At 49.0% G+C, this 23,302-nt stretch overlaps 1 protein-coding gene across 3 annotated transcripts in view; it reads right to left on the reverse strand.

Moving 5' to 3' along the window:
• The window catches only part of GABBR2 (gamma-aminobutyric acid type B receptor subunit 2), a 363,159-nt gene extending 340,185 nt beyond the window's left edge, over positions 1–22,974 (reverse strand). Inside the window, exon 1 of one of the 3 annotated variants that reach the window (XM_082403891.1) lies at positions 22,048–22,974. In XM_082403891.1, coding sequence (XP_082260017.1) covers positions 22,048–22,371 — 324 coding nt within the window. In that variant the 5' untranslated portion in view covers positions 22,372–22,974. Of the gene's footprint in view, positions 1–14,330; positions 20,856–22,047 lie in introns of those variants that run through there. The other 2 variants (XM_082403890.1, XM_082403892.1) reach the window with 2 other exon arrangements.
• Positions 22,975–23,302: the final 328 nt, after the last annotated feature.

Consider the following 23,302-nt stretch of genomic DNA (forward strand, 5'->3'; position numbering starts at 1 on the left):
TATTTAAATTTTGCATACCCTTTGGCTCAGGCAATGCTAGAGTCTAAGGAACTAATCAGAGAGAAGCACACACACTTTGTTTCAAGGCTGTATGCTGCAGCGTTGTTAAGAATCACACAAAAAATGCACACAACCCACATTTCAGCAAGAGAATATTATCAAAATGTGGCCTAGTGGAATATTGGTAAGCCACTTAAAAATATGGAGTAGAGGTTCTGAAATGGCCCAGAAAGTTCTTCATGATATAGAGTTTTAAAGAAAATAAGAGCAGGTAACAAACAGCAAATAATCTGAATTTTGTTTTTAAAAAGTATGGGAATATATACCAGGATATCAAAAGTGATTATAAAAAAAAAAAAAAAAAAAAAAAAGTGATTATATTAGATAGTGGGGTTATGAGTGATTTTAATTTTATTCTTTTAATTTGCATTTTCTGAATTGTCTTCAATAAACATAAATTACTTTTATAATAAGATAAAGACACTACAAGGTTGTTTTTTTTTTAATCTTAATGCAAACTCTCCAAGTACAAAAGTCAGTCATTAGGATGGCTTTTCAAAAGATGCAAATGATCTTGTAAGTATGCCTTTCTCTTCCCAGCTGGGAAAGGTCCAACAGTGGAGATGGACTCCACTGGCATGATACTGACTAAAGTTCTCAAACAGAAATTGCTCATGCTACTCAATGATATCTATTTATTCCTCGGTACATTTGTCCTCATCCTGGAAAAGGGGCCTGTGATTCCAAGATAATGTCCCTATCCCAAAAGATCAAAACCAAATACCTTTTGCTATACTCTACAATAACATTTTTCAAAAACACAGAGTAAAAACAATATCTGTGGTAGAGATAAACCTCACCCCAGACCAAAGCTTCTGTCCATAGAGATCTGTATTTTGTCCGTGTGATGGCCTCTGCCTGAATTCCCTGCCCTAAGGATGCAATTCTCTGCTTTCCTCAAGGCCAGCTGCTGCCTCACCACCCCCTCCCCAACTGCCTAGCCCAAGGCAGAATGAACTATTCCGCAGAACAGAAGGCCATTCCACTCCAGGCTCCCCTGTTTGGCCTCACCTGTGTGTCCCTCAGCTCCTGACCGCATGACTGCCTACCTCAGAATGCCTGGATTTCCCCCAGGGCCAGTCTGATGGCACCATCCCATAGACCCCTGGCACCACCTACATACATGTTGTAGAAAGACACTGGTTCATAAGCTCCATGAGATCAGGGACCCTGTTTGGTACTGCCCACCACTGCCCACTGCAGTGCCTGGCACCCTGAGGTCTTACTTAATAAGCATCTGCAGAAGGGAGGGAGAGAAGAGAGGAGGGAAGGTAATGTGAGATGAAGCCAAGGTCAAAGCCAAGGTCACCAACAGGAGCTTTTCTCTAGTCTGTAGACATCTTCAATGGTCTTGCTGGCATTGCCTTTCCCAGCACATGCCCTGAAAGAGGCCCCATTCTCAGCAGACTCAGGGACTACCAGTGGCCTGCATTTACGTCAGCACAGGCGCTGAGCAGCAGACCCCCGCTGCTCCCTCCCTCCAGAGAGCAAAATGAGTCATGGTCAACTAGGGCCTCAGTGTCTTTTCACATCTACTCCCTTTAAGCCTCATCAACTTCGTCCTGTCCTTAAGCAGCTGGTTTTCAGAACCCAAGAGCCAGCTGAGGTAGTGAACCCTGAAAAAGAACTCTTGGAATCCTGGAGCAATGGTGTGAATGTAAGAGGAAATTTGTTTTCTGGCTCTGTCATCTGAAATATTTGTTAATCCTCTTAGCTTGAAATCATCAGCAAAATTTGACCAGTATGACTTCTATGACCTTATTCAAGTCACTGATTAAAGAAAGAATATATATCTTCTTTTAAAGACAGATACATAGAAAATAGATAGGTAGATAGATAGATAGATAGATAGATCTTCCTCAAATTACGATGGGGTTAAGTCCTGATAAACCCACCATAAATTGAAAATATTAAGTCAAAAATGCATTTAATACATGTAACCTACTGAACATGATAGCTTAGGCTAACCTACCTTAAACATGTTCAGAACACTTATGTTATCCTACAGATTTGGACAAAGTCATCTAACACAAAGCCTATTTCTTAATAAAGTATTGAATATGTCAAGTAATTTATTGAATACCGTACTGAAAGTGAAAAACAGAATGGTTGGGTACAGGATGGTTTTAAGTATATCGGTTTTCACCCTTGTGATTGTGTGGCTGACCAGGAGATGCCGCTCAGGGCCACTGCCCAGCATCACGAGAGAGTACTATACGGCACTAGCCCACAGAAAGATCAAAATTCAAAATTTGAAGTACGCTTTCTCAGAATGCATATTGCTTTTGCACATTATAAAGTAAAAAAACCATAAGTCGAACCACCATAAGTTGGAGACCAGCTATAATTCAAAGGCCCAGGCAAAGAACAGAGTCCTGCAGACAACCATACCAGACTACTCCCAGATTAACACCTTTTGGGTTTGAGATTCAAACAGTTAACAGATGCCTCTAAATGGACCATCTTCTCTACCTGGTTGAAAAGTTACAAGAGATTTTGTCAAATACCTTCATGGAGTTCACATGTGCTAGGTTCCCAGCTCCCCTAACCTCGTGAGTCTGTAACTTTCTCAACAAAGTAAGTGAGGTCAGTGCAGCCCACCATGCTGTTGGAGAACTCAGAGTGATCCCCTCTTCTTTTCCTAATTGTTCAGACCGCCCTCTGAGCATGCTCTGAGCACCCACCTTGGAATCACAGCTGGTGAAGGTTCCTGCCAACCTACCTGTAACCCTTGTGCAGCCTCTGTGGACAGTGGGGAGGGGCACTCCGGGGAAGGTTCCTGGCAGCCAGAGTGAGCCCAGCAACAAGAGGAGGACCTGCTGGTTCGAGGAGAGTGGAAAGCATGCCAGGGATAAGAAGGAAGAGCTTAATCTGGGCCACATGTTGATGTGGCTCTCACTCTCTCAGAAAGAGGAAAGACACCCAAAAGGCAGAGCAGAAACTTCTGGAGGAGGTCAATCCTATAATGAAGACCTGGGTCCAGCTTGCTTGCAATCTCACTGTGTGGCTTTAGCAAGTCAGGTCCCTTCTCTTGGTGTCTTAGTCCATTCGAGCTGCTAGAACAGATACCATGGACTGGGTGGCTTATAAACAACAGAAACTTATTTCTCACAGTTCTGGAGGCTGAGAAGTCTAAGATCAAGGCACCAGCAGATTCGGTGTCTGGTGAGAAATCACTTCCCGGTTCACAGACGACCATCTTTTGCTATAACCTCACATGATGGAAAAGGCAAGTGAGTTCTCTGAGGTCTCCTTTTTAAAAAGGACACTAATCCTAATCACCTCCCAAAGGCTCCACCTCCAAATACCACCACACTGGCAGTCAGGATTTAACATATTAATTGTGGTGGTGGGGCAGGGGGATGACACAAACATTCAGTCTATAACACCGGGCCTCAGCTTTCTCATCTGTAAAATGGGGATAATGATAAGATTATGTGTGGGAAGGCAGACAACTGGACCACTTGATCTTTTGAGGTCCCTTTGAAAGCCAGAAACAAAGACAGAGGTGCTTAATGTTTATGGATGTGGGCCCTAGAACCACACTGCCTGGGATTAAATTAGTCAATTACTACCCATGTAAATTTAGGCAGATTATTAAACTTCTCTGTGCCTCAGTTTTCTCATCTGAAAAACGGGAGCAATAAGAATGCTTATCTCCTAGGACCTTGATGAAAAGTAGACGATTTACTACTGTAAAGAACAGAGGCTAAGCCCATGGAATGTGTTCACTCTGACGATGCTGGTGGTGCTGATGGTGAGATATGCTATGGTTTCACTTGGGCAATTTCATGCCTGCTCCCAGAGGACCCAGACAATGACCAGAATTCCCACATCGCCAGTTTCTGGAGGATCTTGTACAGCTCCAGAGAAGAGCTGGACTGAAGAAAGCAAACAGTTGCAGCTAGCACAGAGGCCAGTGTCATCCTCTAAAATATTCTGCATTGCAGATGTCTCCTAACCTGGCTTTTCTCCAAAGGAGTCAGAATGGGAGGGATCTGTGGCACAATCATGCTCTTCCTAACACTATTAGTTCAGTTATCATTATTTATACCATTCAAAGATCTGAAAGCTTTTAAACTGGCTTCTTATACAAATCCAAACCACATAAGAAAATCTTTTCAGGATATATTTACTTGTTTGTTCTGGTGGCCCCTTTATCTCCGCTGACATTCTGACTTCTAACTCATACAGGATGAAAGAATCCAACTGCCCATTTTCTGCCCTAAAAAGTCAATTCTGACTTAAAAACAAGAATAGATAGCTCAATCTTTACATCCACTGCCCTATTTCTTCCTAAAACCTAAATGAGACCTACTTTAGTTCCTATTATTTTCACAATACTGCTTTTTCTGTAGCTCTCATGAGCTCCTTCTTTATGTATCTGGACAAATACTGCTGTAAGGCTCTCTCACAGAAATACTTAACAATCCAGATAGTCCCATCTTGACTTTTCTCAAGGGCTCTCCAGTGCCATTATCCAATTTAAGCAAAAAATCACCCTGGGAGGGTAGCTGGAGAGGGTACCCTCCCCACTTTACAGATAAAGAAACTGAGGCTCAGAGAGCCCAGCTCCAATGGCAAGACCCTGAGGTCAAGCCTTCCAAGATCCACACCTATATTCTGAACACATCCTTCCATTCCCTTCAGTTCCCCCCAAGGCATTACAACTCTCTTTCTCTAAACACCCAGAAGGGAGTCATTTTGGTAAAAATCCAGTTGAGTCTTTATACATCAACTTCTTTATCAGCGGTTGTGAGAAAACCACTCTACGGCTCTGTTCACAATCTCTTCCATCCAAATGGGTTTTAGGAATGGCCTGTCACTGCTCAGAGAAGAAGTGATCTGCAGCAGATGGGAAAAGGGCTGGAACCTGGCAGATCTCAAAAGGAAAGCCATTCTATATCCCAGCTGGGCCCTAAGAACTCCATCCTCTCAAGATACTCTGCTCAATCACTAGACTCCAAAACAACAGCCGCCCCCAGGAGCCTTTCTGTCTCCAAACCCAGAGCCTGTCCTGTTGGGGAATGTGTGGGCAGGCGGTGGTGCTAATCCTTGCCTGATATCCGGCCACACTCAAACAGAGACAGGCCCCCCAGGACCAGTGCAGTCTATGGCTCACCCCATGTCAAAAAGGGAAACCTCTGTAGCCAGACCCGCCGCCCATCAGCCTGACAGAAAACCTTGGGGACGTCAGCACCAGCCTTCTGCCCTCAGACCGCAGGACCAGGCCTGCCAACCTGGCTTTTGGCCGCCGAGGTTTCCCAACAGTTATTCCAGCACGGATCCCTGCTGCTTTCTGCTTCCCTTCATCAAGAAAGCCATTAAGAGAAATGTAAAGCTGATTGCACCTATTACGTCCACCTACAGACCCAACTTGGAGTAAGCTTTGAAATCACTCTCGGGCCCTCTTCAGACCCTGAGTCACTTTTCGATTGTTAAAATTAGAATGGTATCATGGCAGGCTCGCTCCTGAATCTAATCGGTGTCAAACACGGCTGGGTCCTACTCCCATTCAACGTTCTCAGAGGATACTTCCTCTCATCCTTGCCTTCCGGCCACCCTGTCAGGCAGGAACCCACATCCAAATTGTATAGAAGGAAAAACGGGCTCAGTGGGATAGGGAGGGGCTTGCCAAAAGACGAGTCTCAGGAAGTAACAAAGCCAAGATTTAACTAAATCTGCCTGATCTACCTTCTCTCCCCCGAGCCCTAATCTTCGTGATGTCCCTGCAGATGACCTTGTCCAGCTCCCAGGTGACATGGGGGTGTATCCTCCAGCTTTAGCCGACAAGAAGCCTCTGCGCTGACAGCAAGTACCAGAAGCCAGGACCTTGCAGGAGGCCCTCAGTGAGCACTGATTGATTTAAAACTATGTTTTCAGACACTGCAGGCCCGAAGATGGTAATTTTTCCAGATCTTTGCTCTCTCTCCACAGTGTCTTTTGCAGTCAGTCACCTATGTGCCTGCCTCACCTGAATGGCTCCGCATTATCCCCTCAAAGTCCCACCTCTCTCTTTGCTAGTGCAGTTCCCTCCTCCCACAGGGTTCTTCCCACATCTCCACCTCTGTCTCTCAAGCCCAGCTGAAAAGTCACCTGCTCTGAGAAGCCCTCCCAGGTTGCACTCAGTACGAATGCATCACCCCTCCCTTCATGCTCCTATAGCCCTTACTTGTGCCTCCCTAAGAGTCTATTCACATCAGCCTCTTACCTTTTATTTTGCTTGACAAGACTTTTATGGCACTTACTATGTATTGCGTACTGGTTGAAGTCTTCAGCAAATTTTAATTGATTTAGTTTTTATAACTATCCTATGAAATAGGTACTATTATTATCACCCCATTGTATAGGTGAGAACACTGGGGCACGGGAGATGAAGTGGTTTGCCAAAAATTAACATAGCTGGTAAGTGATGGCAAGGCAGGCACTCAACCAGGGTCACATGCTCACATATGAGTTACCCACACTGTCATGTCATATCCGAGTCACGTTCAGATGCCCACAGCCTGGCATGAGGGAGGTGCATCATTCTCGTTCCTGAATGGAGCCCAATGTCCACCTCTCCCATTGTGGCCAGCTGACATTGGCCTGCATGTGGATACTGGTCCAACCTTGTAGCCGCTCTGAGCGTCTATCTACCCGCTGCAGATGCCCACCTCTGGCAGTCCTTCCTGAGGTGCTTAGGAGGATAAAGTCAGAAGCACTTTATCATCCATGAAGCCAGCTGCATCTGTATACACACCTCTCTTGAAGGACCTTCGGGAACGGCCATGATGGATGGCTTCCCGGCTTCTGGCTGGATCGCCATGAACCCAGAGCAGAGCACAGAACCACATAACCCATGTGCCTAGGCCAGAGTGTGCCCGGCAGCTGTGGGTAGTGCAAAGGGCACTGGGCTTAGAGTCTGGCAGACTTAGACTTAGTAAGTCTCCGCTTACTATCTCACCCAGGGCTCATCATTCTGAGCCTCAGTTTTCCCATCTATAAATGGGGCTAATGGAAGAATTCCTCTCTTACCAGGTTATTACTGGGTGATGCATTTGGAATAAATAATAAACTCTAGCACTACACACAATCTGTAATTCTTGTTGTTTAGTTGTTGAAGTAATATCTACTAAATAAAGTTATTTTCAGAACTAAATGAGAAACCAACTGCACTTCGCACTGTACCAGACTGGGGTACAAATAAGGTCATATTTATTTGAATGTTCAAAGACGAGAGGGATAGGGCAGCTCAGGCATTCTCCTGGGAGCACCCAGCACAGTGCGCCCCGGCCCTCCAGGTGGTCTATGCTGACAGGTTGGCGAGTCTACCTCACCAGCACCCCTCGAGGTGCCCCTGAGATCAAACTCTGAGCCAGGCCCAGCTGCCGGCCTTGGTTCCCCTCAGCTGCCGTGTTGGCCACAGAGGCTTGGGGTCTGCACTAAAACCAGGGCAGGGCCTTGCCCCCTGAGGGGGTCAACCCTGGGCCAAGGGAGTGTCAGAACCAAGATGGAAACTGAGGGTTACAGTTCTCAACACTGAGCACCCTCAGTTTATATTATACACACAGTCACCATCCCCAGAGCCTCCCCAGGGTGTCACAGAGGAGGAGGGACATTCCAGCATCAGTTCCCATCTTCAAACCAGCCTGCCCTCGACACCCCAGGCCCTGGGCCTCCACTCCAAGCAAAGCTCCCCTCGGAGCTCTTTTTGCCCTTTCCTGGAGCAGACCGTGCTCAAAGCTATGTCACCCCTCAGGCATGTCCTTACAATTTCAAATCCCAGAGGGAGGGATCAGGGTCTCATTCCTCTCCCTCCCAGGGGCCACTGTTCTTTAGACAGTGGGGCCACTGACCCCAGCAACCTTGAAGCTTCCTAACAGTAAGGGAGGGGCTTCTAGAATCATCTGAATACAAAGCCAGACCAGAGCAGGACCTTCCAGTTACACCCACCTCCCTGGCTCCCCAAACTAGAAGCACCTGGCTTTTTATACGTGTGCAGTGAAAGAGCCATCCAGGTGACTCAAACTAAAACCCAGCAGAAGTCCTCATCCTCGGAAGCCAGAACTCACAGCAATTCTCAGAGACCAGTTCTGCAACTTTCTGCCCCCGCCTCACACCAGAACAGAAGTGTGCCATATCCCCAATGGGTACTGTGCTCTGTGGCGTCTGCTAAACACCCACTGGGCACCAGATCCATATGCTTTTATCTTATTTAGTCCTCAAAACAATGTTGGTCATCTGCTATCAAACCTCCATGTTATACATCAGGGAAGGGAGGCCCCAAGCGAAGCGACCTCCCCAAGGTCACCCAGCAGGGCCGAGAGCCGGACCTGGGCCTCTCAGGCTCGGAAGTCCAAGCTCTTTCTACTGCGCCTTGCCTTCTCCAATGTGCGTGTGAGTGCACCCAGCGTAGTGCCTGGCGCATAGTAGGGGCTCAGTAAGGACCTGTCATTTTGTCCACCGTGGAGCCACCAGGCTGGAATTAGGGCCACAGCCTGCCAAGGATCTAGAGCGGCCAAAACAAAGCCAATCAGATGGTCTCAAGACCAGCATCCACAGGAGCCCAGCAGGTGCTCTTCTGAGGATGTCATAGCTGGGGGGACTACTGGGGTCCCCAAATCTCTCAAACCAAACTTGTCATCTCCACACTGCCTGGCCCAGAACTCTGAGGTCTCAACGAAATACTTGTACATCTTTTGGCAAGAACCAAAGCTCTTTCTGGAGAAAATAAATACTATTAGCTCAGCACATGGGCATCCCAGCCTCCCACTCCTGGCCCAGTCTGGGCATTTCATATTTCAATCGGACGTGCCAGTCTTTGCCCCAGCCCCCAAACCTAGCAACCCCCATGATTTGCTGGCTTGGATCCCAAATCGCTGCTTGCAGCAGACGGCCCTAACTCCCACACCACCAAACTCCTGCCCTGGACCTTGTTCAATAGTTTGCTTGCGGATGGTCTTGGATCTGACACCTGCCAAAGACGAATGGCTGGACTCTGAAGACATCTGACAGATAAAGAGGAAGACATGTTAATCACTTCTTGTTCTAGATGCTTCTGTAAGACAGCCTGCTGGGTCAGAAGACCTCAGCTCCCTGGCTAACCGCTTCCACAGTGTTGTTATCCAATACTGTGCCCACCTTCTTTAATAGAAAGTTGAATGAATCACCTGTGTGAACAGCATCTCTGTGTCTTTGATAAAGATGTCATTAGAAATATCCAAAGGCCCTGAGAGGACAACCCAGAATTAATTACTCTTTCTGTTTAGTTTCAGACACATCTGATATCTGCAACTCTTTACGACTTTTTAAAGCTGTTTCACATTAATCTATTTCTCTTTCTCTTTCTCTCTCCCTCCCTCCCTCCTCAACTATCTCCACAATAACTCCATGGACAAGCAGGGCAGGCATTATTATTATTCCCATTTTATAGACAATAAAACTAAGGTGTGGGACTTCCCTGGTGGCGCAGTGGTTAAGACTCTGTGCTCCCGACGCAGGGGGCCCAGGTTCGCTCCCTGGTCAGGGAACTAGATCCCACATGCATGCTGCAACTAAGAGTTCGAATGCCACAACTGAGGACCCTGCCTGCCACAACTGAGGACCCTGCCTGCCGCAACCAAGACCTGGTGCAACCAAATAAATAAGTAAATAAAACAAAACAAAACAAAACTAAGGTGTACAGAAGTTAAACAACTACTTCAAGGTCATCCCCTAATGAGCACCAGAGACAGTTCACCATGGCAAGAGCACAGAGCCCTTTCCACTGAACCACCTGGCCCTTAAGCTAAAAGATTTGTCTCTGGAGCTTAAAGGGAAACATATTCTCCTGACACAGTAACACCAGAACGTTTCTCTCTTGCCTTCAAATCCGGTATGCGAGTGGAGCCATCCGTTCCTCACAGATGTCTGATCGTGTCTTCTCCCTCTGCTCCATTTAGAGGCTCAGTTGTGATTTTATCCAAAACGGTTATGTTGTACATTGTGTTTAGCGACGCTCATGCAAAAAGCATTTGCTAAGCACTTACAATGTGCCAGGGGCCATGCTAGGTGCTCGGACACAGAGGCACTCATCTACTCACAGATATCGCCAAGGGCCTGCAGACTGTGTCCTGGGCTCGGGGACATGGCAGGTGCAAAACAGATGACATGCCTGTCCCCATGGGCTGGCCCAGCTCACAGCCAGGCTTGGCGGTGGACAATAGCCAGCAGTGACAACACACAACTATAAGGACTCCACTGGGGTCAACAGCCCAGCCCCAGGCCCAGAGGAGATTCACCACTGAGCTCTCAGTGCACCTCAGATCCTTCTGGAAATGGACAGGGATTTAGAAACAACCACTTCACTTAGAATTCCATTCAGTGAAGCTCAGACACAGATCTCATACTTCTTGGCTGGCCTCAAACACACAATCCCCCACTGAAATAAGAACCAGTTTTTATGTGACTACACAGCATTTTATGTTTTCATATGCATTACAATAAAATAACAACGATAAAATTTAGTGGGTGCCTACTCAACGTGGCCCCCTGTACTTAATGCTTTACATGCATGTTCTATGTCAGCCTTGAAAATAAGCCTCTGAGAAAGGATCATCCCCATTTCACAGATGAGGACACTGAGGCTCAAGGAGTGAACAGCAACAGCACACACACACAGGTTTCTGATTCCATATGTGATGGTCTTTCCACAGTGCCCAGGTGTCTTCCCCACACTGCCCGGGCATCGGAAAACACATAGAAGCCATTATAAACAATCCTTCAGCACTCATCCATTCATTCTGCAAATATTTATTGAGCACCTACCATGTGCTAGAAACTGGGCAAGGCACTATTGTAAGCCAAAACAGACTAAGTTCACAGTGCCCTGGCAGAACAGGGGAAGACCAACGTTGATCAAATAATCCAGCAATTTAAAACTGCAACTGTGATAAGCACTACAAAGGTTCATGGTTCTTAGAGAAATTCTAATAGGGGATTTTTCCCAATCAGGGAGGATAGAGAAAGCACACTTGGGCTGGTATCTAAAAGATGAAGAAAGATGGCAAAAGCATTCCAGATGGTAGAAACAGCTTATGCAAAGGTCCTGTGCACACTCTCTGAGCACAATCACCAGAGAAAGTTGAAAGGACCACATGTCTAGGCCCAGAGGGAAAGGGGAGAGTGCTCAGCAATGAAGCTGGGAGTGAACAGGGCAGACTACAGGGCCTTCAAGGGCACAGGGAGAAGTCTTGTTCCCATTCCCAGAACAATGATGAGTCAGGGTATCAAACAGGGAGGCCACCTGACCAGCATGCTGGGTCAGTGGTCCTAAAGGTCCTCTGCATCTGGGTGATAGCCCCTGCACCTGCCCCAGGCTGCACCATCACGCTCCTTATGCTGCATAGTAATGATCCCCGGTGACCTCTCTTTGAAACCACTGCTGTTTCAGACTCACCTCCACATGCCCTATAACCAGCCCTGGGGCTGGCACCAAGTAGGTGCTTAGCAAGTATGAGCTACATGTATAAAGGAAGCACTACTGCTGCTCTCGACATGATCTAACAGGAGACACACACACAGAGACAAACACTGACACCCCGAGTAAACACTACAGGAGGTGACAAGTTCCGCCGGAGCAAGGGGAGCAGAGAGCGGATCCGTGAGCTAGGTGTGTAGACAGACACACTTAAAGTGAGTAGAGAGTTCAGCTGGCTGTGTGTCTGAGTGGGCGGACAGGGAAATGGGTGAGGATGAGGCTGAATTAGAGGGAGAGGCAAGCAGCTGGGTGAAAGTCATCAAAAAAAGAGAAGCGGCAGCTACTGACAAAACGTGCCACTTGCTTTCATAGGAGGAAGATAACTCCCATATGAAGATGCTGTTTCACTTTAGTATTTAAGCAGCAGAGATCAAAGTCAGACCATCCGATTGAAATCCTAGCACACCACTTGGTCGGTTGTGATGTTAAATAAGTCACTTAACCTCTCTAAGCCTCATATGTAAAATGCAGACAATAATAGCACCTACCGCATCAAATTGGCGTGAGAATTAAATAAGTACTTGACATAGGACTGACCCGTGCTAAGCGCAGGATAAAGGTGAGTTACTGTTGTTGTAGTCTCTTTTCTTTCACCTACGCACTTGCAAATAATGTTTCCTTTACCTTTTCCTTTTTTAAATGACAAGATTAGAAGCTCTCCAAAGGCTTCCCAACATTTCTAGAATTCAGAGTCCAGCAAGGAGGTCAGAAGGGTCAGTCCGGCCCTGAGAGGACACTCTGTGGAGGGACAGGCTAGCCAATTCTTCGTCTATCAAAGGCAAGGCGCTCTGAGCCGGGCTGGATGGGAGCATTTGCATGGGCTCTGATCATACGCCCTGGAGTGGGCTTCCAGGTCCCTGTCTGCCAGTTAAATCCCTGAAACAATTCTGGGCATTCTCAGAAAAGCTTCAGTGAATGGGTAGTTCCAGAACCAAAGCGATTTGGACAACATAGTGATTATTATAAGGATGGCTGTTGCTTTCAAAATCAGTTCCCTCTGAACAAAGTCAAGTGGATCATGAGCAGCGTGTGAAAATGTCATTTTCTCTCTGCCACCTCCTGACCCGACGCCACGAGAGCAGCAATAATGCAGCACTCCACAGTCCTTCTTTGGCTAGATTTTATCTGAATGGTGACTGAGGATGTCCTTGTCAAATGGCAGGGGGGGGGCGGTTCTGCTTCAGCCAGCAGCTGTGGGACATGGGCACTGATGAAGACAGATGAATCCATTTACTCAGTAGTTTGGACCTACCACTAATTTTCTACATGACAATTACACTTCATCCTTCCAGCAATGTAGACTGTTCAAAAAAGACTGAAAAAGAAAGTTGGCAAAAAAAGAACATCCCAATCAGCCCCAAAAGGTGTCACAATGTTCATGCCCTTTACTCAAGCAAAATTCCCAGACCTTCAAACATCAGCTCATAAACAATTTACTCTTACTTTGCATGTGATTCTAATAAACTTGGTTATCTGATTTGGGCTCCAGACCAAAACCAGGTCAGAGAAATAGTCACTCCAGACTGAGGTTACCCAGTTCCTGAATCAGTCCTGACCACGGAAGGATAAAGAGCAGTAGCTTCCAGCCCAGGAGCAGGGCACCTGGAATATGTCTTGTTGTTCAGGGGATCCCAGGACACCTCTTTATTCACTATACTCAGACCTGCCACTAGATCACCTGGCTCACCAATGCTGATGACTCGGCTTCATTCCTACAGTGTCTACTAGGACGAGAGCCCAGTCCAGTCTCTGTGGCTCTCACAGTCCCTGGAGGTGGGAGTGGGGTATCAGAACCCGATTCCTACGCCCACTAACTGCCAGTTAGAATATTGCTCCAATAAACTAATCTCCTAAAACCATAATGCTTGTCAGATGCTGGAAAGTATTTCTTGCCCAGGTTTTGATGTTGGAGGATCTTGGAGGATGCTGTGTATGTTTGTCAGGGGAGAAGAGACTGACATTAGCTTTGCACAAAATCTTCTGTTGGAACATCCAACAAGTACCCTTTTCCCTCTGCACTCCACAACTACTGGGCCCCCCCAAAGCACCAAAGTACGAATAAAGAGCAAGCAGAAAGCTCACCCCACATGGCTTGGCATACAAAGCACTTCCTCAATTTGTTACAACTACACCCATTAAGCTCTTAGAATCAGAGAGCTGAGCTTCAGGCTTTTAGATCTATTTGTTTGTTCAATAAATATTTATTGAGCTCCTGCTCTGTGCCTGGCCCTGAGATACTGCCTGGAGGGGCAGAGGTGTGCACAAGGGACCCAGACACACCCCATGCCTGCCGTTGCAGTGCTTACAACAGAGCAGAGATCCTCATTCAGTGCTGCAATTCATAGAGGAGCAAAGACTTAGCAACTAACCTAGCACCAGCACCTAGACTGCCGAGGTCTTAGCAACTAACCTAGCACCAGAACCCAGACCGCTGACCCCATCTGAAGCTCACACTTCCATGGTTTCAGCCTGGCACACCTGCTGTTTCCTAGAAAGGTACAGAGAGGAAGACATCTCACCAGCCTCACTGCACATCATTATATAAGCGGAGAGGATAAGAATAAAATAAAGGAGGAGATGAATGCAGATGCTCACTGGGCAACTTATGCCATTTAATTTTCTCACCTTCCTAGAACCAAAATAAATAACCAAAAAAGTCAGCAATAAGAAGCCGCTTACATTTCATTCCCAAACAACATGGGGAATGACCAAACAGGTGCCTCCAGAAGGGGTATGCCTTCCCCAGCATCCTCCCCTGACCCCTACCTACCACGGTTAGGTGACCAGCGGTTAGGCCGTGAGATCCTCAAGGGCAGGGTCCATGTCACATCCATCTCTGTATCCCAGAGCCTAGAAAAGGGCCTGGCAGAAAATTTTCTCCATCAGCGCGTGCAGAATTAGGACACTGAGGCAGAAATAGGTGGAGCTGTGGCAGCCATCTAGGTGGGCCACTCACGTCTCCTTTAAAAAGAGAACCTACAGGACAAGTGCCGACAGGTAAGCCTTCAGCTGTAGCTTCAACATCTGTCATAGTGTTTAATTAAGCCAAGGACACATTCTTCCCAGGGAGCCTGCAGCCAGTGACTAGGTTGCACAGGGATTCTAGAGCCTGGCTCTTTTGGTCTCTAATATGTGACTCCTTTAATGGGCAATCTTTGCTCTGGAGCACCCCCAATGGGCTGGCCAAGACTTTCTGAGACTCTTCCTCCCAACTCTCCTTCCTTCCCCTCTCCTCTCACAGGTGTCAGAACAGCATTGTGGTCTGAGGGTTTCCCTACCTCCTCTTTTATCTTTCACTGGTATTACCCCCAAGAACTCTGGCACTTGTAAATCCATCTTGGCATGTACTTCTTGAAGGACCCCAAAGGACAAGTGTCCAAGACATCCATATGTTCCTTTACACATCCCAGCCTCCTTTCAAGTTAAGTTGGTCAATGACTATTTCTGGTCAATGAAATATGAATAGAAATAATACATGTCACTTCCAAGTAAAGATGGTCAAAATCTAGTGTGCCTTCCCTGTGGATTCCTTCCTACTCCCTATCTTCTTGAAGCCAAAAGATGGAAGAGTGACAACACAAGAGCAGCCTGGAGCCCTGTGTTCTCACTTGGAGGAGAGCCTCCCAGGAGGCTCTGACCCTCACTGGATTTGGATGAACAATATATAAATTTGTGTCAAGCAACAGAGATTTCAGGATTTGTTTGCTAATGCAGCATAGCCTAGTCCACCCTAACAAAAGCTCTATATCCTCTCTATATATTTATTTAGCACCTCTATTTTCACCCCTATCTTACACTTCCAGCTTGTTCATTTCCCTGTTGAAATCTCACGTCTCTTCATGAAGAAGTTGATGATCCCACAAGAGGGGAGGCCAAACACATGAACAAGAGCTCTTTAAAGATAAAGGTAGCGAGCTAACACTCTTGGCCCAATACCTAGTTCTAAACAGGCCCTAGTGTGTTATTCCACCCACCTTCTACTGGGTGCCTGGCTAGGTCTGAGGAATTGGTCGGGGGCAGGCACGGCATGGCCACGGGTATGTCCCTCATAGCAGGGAAGTTCAGGGGTTGTTGCTGGTGGGAACATGTGGAAGGCAGCTCAGCTTGATCCTGATATATGGGGTCCCCTAAGTCCTATGGTGATGCGGAGGTGGAGCAAAGACCCTGGCGAAGTGATCCAGAGAAACCAATCTATGGGAAGTTAATTCAGAAGGCAGATTCTCATTTATTCACTTATAGTTCAGTTCAGCAAACATTCACTGATGCCCACTGCATGTAAAACTACTGGGGAATCGGACCAGCCCTGCCCTCACAGAGCTACAGTCCAGTGGGGGAGAAACAGACAGAGATGGCTCTGACACACAGCAAAATGTAAGATGTGCTGGGAAATACACATGAATAAAGATCTCGTGCTCGCATCCTCTCTCTCCGACACCACTCTCAGCAACGCAGCATTAGAAAGCAAGATTACAGATAACACGGCTTTACATTTACATCATGTTTTGAGGTTCCACATCCATCATGTTTATCCCTATTACAGATCTGTGAGGTCAACATAATCATCCCCACACGGTACAGGAATAACGAGAAGAGTGACAAAACAGCAGTGAATATTTACTGAGTATTCACAGTGTACCAAGCACTGAATTACTTTACCCGGATGGTCTCATTTGTTCCCCACACCTTATCAGGCAGTTAGTATATCAGCCCCATTTTACAGATGAAGAAACAGAGGCAAAGTGGCTTGCCTAAGGTCACCAGGCAGGTACGTGGTCCCCAATGGGGATACAAACCCAGGCCCCCTGACATGCTAAGAAGCTCAGCTAACAGGTGCTTGGAGCTGGGGGGGCTGAAGGGTCTGGTTTTGTGCCCAGCCTCATCCCCGCAGGGACCCTCTCCTCGTTCCCCTGCAGTGCAACTGACTTCAGTTACTATCTTGCCTGCCAGATACCCCCGCTCTCATTGCTCCCCCTCTGCTGCCCCTCCCGCCCAGTCAGGCCTCAGAGTGCCTCCATCCCCTCACACTGCCTCTCCATCTCTGCTCAGGCCCCAGTATCTCCCCCTTCAACTGCTACGATAGCTTCCTGGCTTTTCTATCTCCACCCTCTCCTGTCTACCATTCAGCCTCTACATTCCTACTGGCCTTAATCTTGTCACATCCATGTCTGAAAACCTCCCACAGCTCCTCACCACTCCAGAATAAAGTCCAAACTTCTTGACACGGCATTCAAGGCCTTTCATACCTACCACCAGGCTGCCTTTCCCTCTACAAACCCTGCACTCAGGTGAAAACATAACAAGTCAGTGCTCCCCAGACACACTTCACACTTTGTGGCCTTTATCCTTTGATCCTGGGGATCCTTCCTAGGATCCAACCTCCATCTCCCTGAGCCCACACCTCTCTGTGTCAACATTATATTCACCCTTCCAGACTCATCTTGACTTCTTCTCCAGGAGACCTAGATGTGAGCTTCCCTTTCTCTTAATGCCCCTGGCATCTATTGCTTCTTTCTTGAATTTAGCATTCCCCAAGTGGATATCTGTGATCAGACCCACCTGGCATCCATCCCCCCTTTAACAGCCTCTGATGTACTTCGAGGAATCACCTCTTCCCCACTCTGTATTTATGTGGTTGGGTGGGGCTGGCCTCACCTCCCTCTTCCTCTATGAAAGGCTGGCGGAGATCCCAGGCCCGTCAGTATCATGTTATTGGTTCAGGGATAGACACATGACCCAACTCAAGCCAATGAGAGCTGAGCTTGGAATTTTTGCTGAAAACGTCAGGAAAGAAACACTCTTCTTACTGGAGTTTCTAAACTGGGAGTATGTAAACTTGCAGCTGCTAGGGGCCATCTGTACAGCCAAATGGGGAGAGCCTGACTGAGGGTGAAGCCAAACACAGAGGAATTCAGAGCCAAGAGACAGAGAGGGACTGGATTCAGCCATACCTGAATACAGCCCACTCCAGGATTTTTCAGCCACATGAACCAGTTAAAATTAGGTTTCTGTCACCTGCAACGAGGTTCCTAAGCAATACAACTACTAAGGGTGAGGTACCATGCAAGACAATGGGGTATAACCACAAAGATGTGAGCCTGATTCTAAAAGAGCTCATTTTCTATCTCTTTATTTCTAAGAACGGCTATATTGAGATACAATTCACGTACCATAACATTCATTCTTTTAAAGTCTACAGTCCTATGGTTTTTAGTATAGTCACAGAAATGTGCAACCATCAAGACAGATTACTTTCTACCTTGCATTGAAAATGGCAAGCATGTGCTTGCTCTGTTCTCCCCTGTGCACCAGCTCCTCTCCTGAGCCCAGTGTTGGGTTTACTCCTTTCTGCAGTACCAGCAACTGCAGTAGGTGCCCAATGGCTACTAAGCTGTACTCAGACCTCCTGAAAAGCTCGGCCTCCATCCAACAGTTGTTTAGGTCCTCTCTAAAGCACAATGAATGAGAGAACAGATATTTGGCAAAACCACCCAAGAAAAGGATGTGCTCACCAATCACTAGGTTTTCTCTGGGTTTTCCAAGCTGGATCCCTGCAACAGTGTAGACCTCCTGAGAGGTGCACACCTGGAATGTGCTCCTTTGGCTCCCTGAACTTTTCCCAAGTTTATTACAGAATAATTTAAAATAGTAACAAGGGGGAAACATATAAATCCAACAGTAGGGGAATGATTTAATACTTATGGGGCACCCATAGGATAGAATAGTAAATAGCCACTAAAATTCATCTTTGCAAAGAAGATTTAAGGACATGGGGAAATAACCATGCTATAACATTAACTGAATGAAACAAAATATAAAAGGGTGCATAGAGATTTCAAGTACACAAAATAGTAAACACCAGCAACTGGAAGGGAATAATACTAATTATTAGATGCAATTACCTTTGTGTAGGTGGATTATAGACAATTTTTTTCAATGCTTCTCTACAATTTTCTATTTTTCCAAAATGAATATTACTTTAATCAAATCAGAAAAGCCGACATTATTTTTTAACTCATCCCTTGGTTATTATTTACTTTTATTAATGTGGCTACCAAAGAATGAGAAACAATCACATGAAGAACATTTCTGAACCTGCAAAACTTTTATGAAAAAAAAAGACACTGTCCCTCAGAGTCTTTTAAACAAACACATAAGTAATGTAATCTACCATGTTTACCTTTTAACCTTGACTGCCAGGAGGCTCAGAGCTAAAATTTAATTTACAAAAGTGCAGTAACCATCTTAGCCCAGGTTCTGGGTTCAGTAACTTCCATGCTTCTATGTGGTTTCTGATGCTTCCTTTTATCTGTTTTTTCAGTTGTCTTGCTTGTGTTTTTATATACTCAAATCTTCCTTGGAATACATAAAGAAGTATTTGCTGATGTGATTTGAGGTACACCAGAGAAGAGAGGTCCTGCCTAGCAGATGCTCTGCTGGGATGTTTCATTTTTACAAACACATGGCACTGAGTGGGGCTTTGAAAGCTTTATTGCTATTCTAATTACAGGAGAGGGGCAACTGAATAAGTGTGTGCAGGAGGCTCCTTTATTGAGACAGGCTAGTCCCAATGATCAGATCAACCCACGTCTTGCTAAATCTCCATCTCTTTGAAGACTGTGTGGACAGAGGTCCACCCTGGCTGCCCACTGTCTCTGGTTATTGACTGACAGCAAATGTTAGCAAAGCCAGCCAAAATGTGTTCACCACATCCGTCCTGCGTTCAAGTCTACAGACAACAAGTGACACACCCAGCAAGTGACTAGGGGGTAAACACAATCCATAAAGACATCCTATCTGAATAAAACAGGGTCCAGACACTCTAACACAAGCCCCAAACACTCTTTAGATCACTGTGGATTTTGCTGCAATTACCCAGACTGATGCTTTACTTCGGCTTAGAGAGAAAGGTACCTGTACTCTAAAGATGGACCACTTGAAAAAATTAAGTATTATATCACCTGGTTGTTCTCCCAACCGTGACACTTCATGGCAAGAGATAACATATTTATTTGATTGTAAGCCAAGATTCTTTTTTTTTCTGGTGGTAACTTCACTGAGCCTTCATGAGATTTCAGAAGTGAGCAAAACAAATAAGCAGTCTTAATATTTTAGTTGTGACCATTTTATCACATCTGAAGTTACAATGTCTTACTTGTGAATCCACACCAGAGGAAAATGAAGGCAGGAAGGCAGGAAACATTTATTTAGTGCTTACAGCATGCCAGACAGAGCACTGGCCGCTGCACCTGCCAGCTCAAGGCATTTTCCATTCCAGCCTGTTATCTCCCTTAAGCATCACAATACCATCCTGGGGAGTACATATCATAGTCCCCGTTTTTCAGAAGTGGAAATCTAGGCTTAGAGAGATCAATACCTTGCTCAAGGTCACCCACAGGGAAGATACTAGGTTTCTGACCAGAAGCCAGGTCAAAGCCACCCCAAAGCCCATGCTCTGTGCCCCTTCAAATGGCGAGATATGCTTCCCTGCTTGCGTGAGGCTGAGATTATACCCTCTGCCCTCCTTGCCCTGAGCTGAAGTGCCTTCTGACTGCCTCATCCTCTTGACTTTAGACCCCCTCTCACTCAGAAAGTCATCAAGACACACTTGAAAAATAAAATATAAAAGCATCAACCCACACCCTGAAATTGAGCACCCTTCCCTTTGCTGCCACTAACAAGCTAATACGAAATCTCTTTCAGGGAAGCTTTCTGAAGGGAATAAATTGATGGTGAAAACATTATGCAGCTGACAATATTTGGTGATGATGCAAGCAGGGCTGCCCTGTCCATAAATGGTTTTGTCTGCAAAGAACCGGCTCTCCATGTCCTTTCCATTAAAAAAAAAATAGATATAGATATAGATATAGATAGATAGATATAGATGGAGCAACAGAGAAAGAGTATCCAGAAGACATGGTTCGGTATAATTGCATTGCCCTCTCCGTTTATGTGTGCCGGGCTACTACCCCAGAGAACTTGAAATGTTCTGGAGAAGACAGGAATGTCATTCAGAAATGATTCCACACGGGTTGGCTCTGCACAGCTCCCCAGCTTACATCCTCCCGGGGCAGAGGAAGCTTCTCTGCTTGCAGCAGCCTGCGTGCACCGCCACCAACTGCCACCCGTTTCTTCACCTTTTATTTACAGCGCAGAGCAGCCTGGTTCATCAGTGAAGGGGAGAGGCGGGGAATAAGATGCAATCCAGATTTCTGTTCTTTCTCCGGGGACCAAAAAAAAAAGGAGGGGGGGGGTCACACAGAGAAGGAAGTGTAACCTAGGCTGCACGATCAACGCGGCAGCGCGACCCTCCTCTCAGAAAGGGGTTTGCACCAGGGCTCGAGCAGAAGAGCCCAAGGAGCCCCAGGAAGCCGGGTCAATCAAGCCCAGCGCCTCGGCCGGGCTTTGGCGCGGTGTAAGAGGCGCCAACCGAGCGTACTGCACAGGAAATCACTGCCCCCTTCAGGCCGCGTCTCAGATGCTGCGGCCGGAGCGTAGGGGCTCCCTCAGTTCGGAAAAACTCGCAAACCCGACCTCGCGCGGCCCGCGATCGCTCCTCTGAGCCCCCTCGGCGCACCCCAGCCCTCGGGCGGGCGGTGAAGGTGTGCACTGCTGCTGCAGCCGGAATGCAAGCTGAGGGTGTGAGGAGGGGGCTTGGGATGGAAAGCTCTCGGCTCTTCGGCTCCCCTCAGAGAAGGAGGCAGGGAGGGCAAGCCAGGTGCTGCGCTCCAAGTCCGTGCTTCAAGTCTGCGCCCGGGGAAACTGCGCCTGCAGGCGCCCGGCCACCAGCAGCGGCGCGGCTGCACACCCTCGCGCGCCCGGGGCGAGACCTGATCAGGGCACTCCCTGAGCAACCAGCCCGAGGGGGTCTCCTCAGAAAACCGCTCGGGCCATAGGCAGCGCCGGGTACATGCAGGCAGCAGCGCTGCAGAGCCGGCCGCCCCACGCCGGCCTGAGTGGTACTGGCTCAGAGCTCGTCCAGCCCTGCTGCGCCCTCCAGCCCCTCGGGTCCCCGAGTCCTCCGGACCTCGAAGCACAGCTCGGCTTTCCTGGGGCCGAGAGCAGGCCCGTGGCCTCTCTAGCCCCGGATGGCCCAGTTTAGAGTCAATGCGCCTGTTCTTCCCACCTAGCACTCCACAGCCCCACAAGCGGGACCTGGGCAGGGGCGACCACTGCAGGCTTTTGGGGAGGTTCAGTTACCACCTTCTCCACTCCTTCTCTGGGCAAAGGAGACCCTAGTCTTCTATCCCACACCCCACAAGCATACACACACATACAATCCCAGAGGAGGAAGATGTTCAGCAAATCTTGGTACCGGCTGTGCCAGCCAAGCCCGGCGGGACCCAGAGGGTAAGCACTGAGCCCTAGCCCGCGCGGTGCCCTCGTTAGGCTCAATCAGGGCTCTGCTCATGGGCCGAAGCTTGCTTCTGTCCAACACGCCCTCCCCCATCGCCCCCACAGCCCCGACGGCACGGGCGGCCGACACTCACCTCGGTGTCGTAGAGCCGCAGGTCGAGGAAGTAGGGGCGCAGGAGCGACTCGTTGCGGATCTGCTCGATAGCCAGTTCCACGGCGGGGAGCACGCCGCGCCCGATGCTGCCCTTGGCCACCTCCTTGGTGAGCGGCATGAGGCCCATGATGGAGAGCGGCGGGCTGCTGGGCGGCGGCCGGGGGACACCCCGCGCCCAGCCCCAGGCCCCGGGCGCCAGCGGCAGCAGCAGCGGCAGCAGCAGGAGCAGCAGCAGGCGCGCGGGCGGCGGCGGCGGCGGCGGCGGCGGCGGCCCGGGCTGCCCGGAGCTCGGCGGGGAAGCCATGCCGCGCCGCGGGCTGCGGGCGCCGGCTCACTCGGCCCGCATGGCCTGGCCCGGCCCGCCGCCCCGCGCCAAGCTCTCCCCGCGGCGCCCGCGCAATGGCGCCGGCCCCGGCTCCGGCTCGGGCTCGGGCTCCGGCTCGGCTCAGAACGGCCGCGGCGGCGGCAGCAGCGGCGGCGCCCGTGACGGATCAATCACGCCGGGAAGGGGTGGGAACGAGCGGAGTGCGGGAGGCGGGGAGCGAGCGAGCGAACGCGGAGAGGGGGGCCGGCGTCTCCGCGCGCGCCTCTCTCCAGCGCGGCCGCCCCGAACCGGGCCGCCTCCGCTCGCCCCCGTGCACGCTCTGAGCCGCTCTCCCGCCGGGAGCCGCTCGGCGGCAGCCCCTGGAGCCCGGCCGGGGGAGGGCGGGCGGTAAGAAACGCGGGAGGCGAAAGCGAGGCTGCTCCGCGGCGGCTCGGGCCGCCTCCGGGGACAGGGACGGGCCGTGCGCACCGGGGGAGGGGAGGCACTGGCGCTGCGGCGGCCGCGGGGAGGACCGCCTTCCCAGCACACGCACACACGCGCCCCCGGCCCTCCGCCGCGCGGGCTGCCCGCGACCGCCCGGGACCTGAGGGCCCGGGTACAGCGGCGGAAGGAAAGAAGACGGCGTGCTGGCGCACGCAGTGGCCGCCGCCGCTTCTCCGAGCGCTTCCTGTAGCACCCGCACGGTGATTTTGGACTGCTTCTTGGAGGTTTGGCTGGGAACGTCTGGTTTGGAGCGCGCCACGGAGGCGTCCTAGAGGCACCTGCAGCCCACACTCCCCTGCTCTGCGCGGGTGTCTAGGGGGCCCTGACTGAGCCCGAAGGGGCGGTCAAAGATGCCAACGGCGTTCGAACGCCCCTTGGTGCTGAGGTGTCCAGCCCTTTGGGCTTGGCTGAGAGCCCCCTCCTTCCC

This window comes from Balaenoptera borealis, assembly GCF_965194805.1.
Source record: "Balaenoptera borealis genome assembly, chromosome: 8".
Classification (NCBI taxonomy): domain Eukaryota; kingdom Metazoa; phylum Chordata; class Mammalia; order Artiodactyla; family Balaenopteridae; genus Balaenoptera; species Balaenoptera borealis.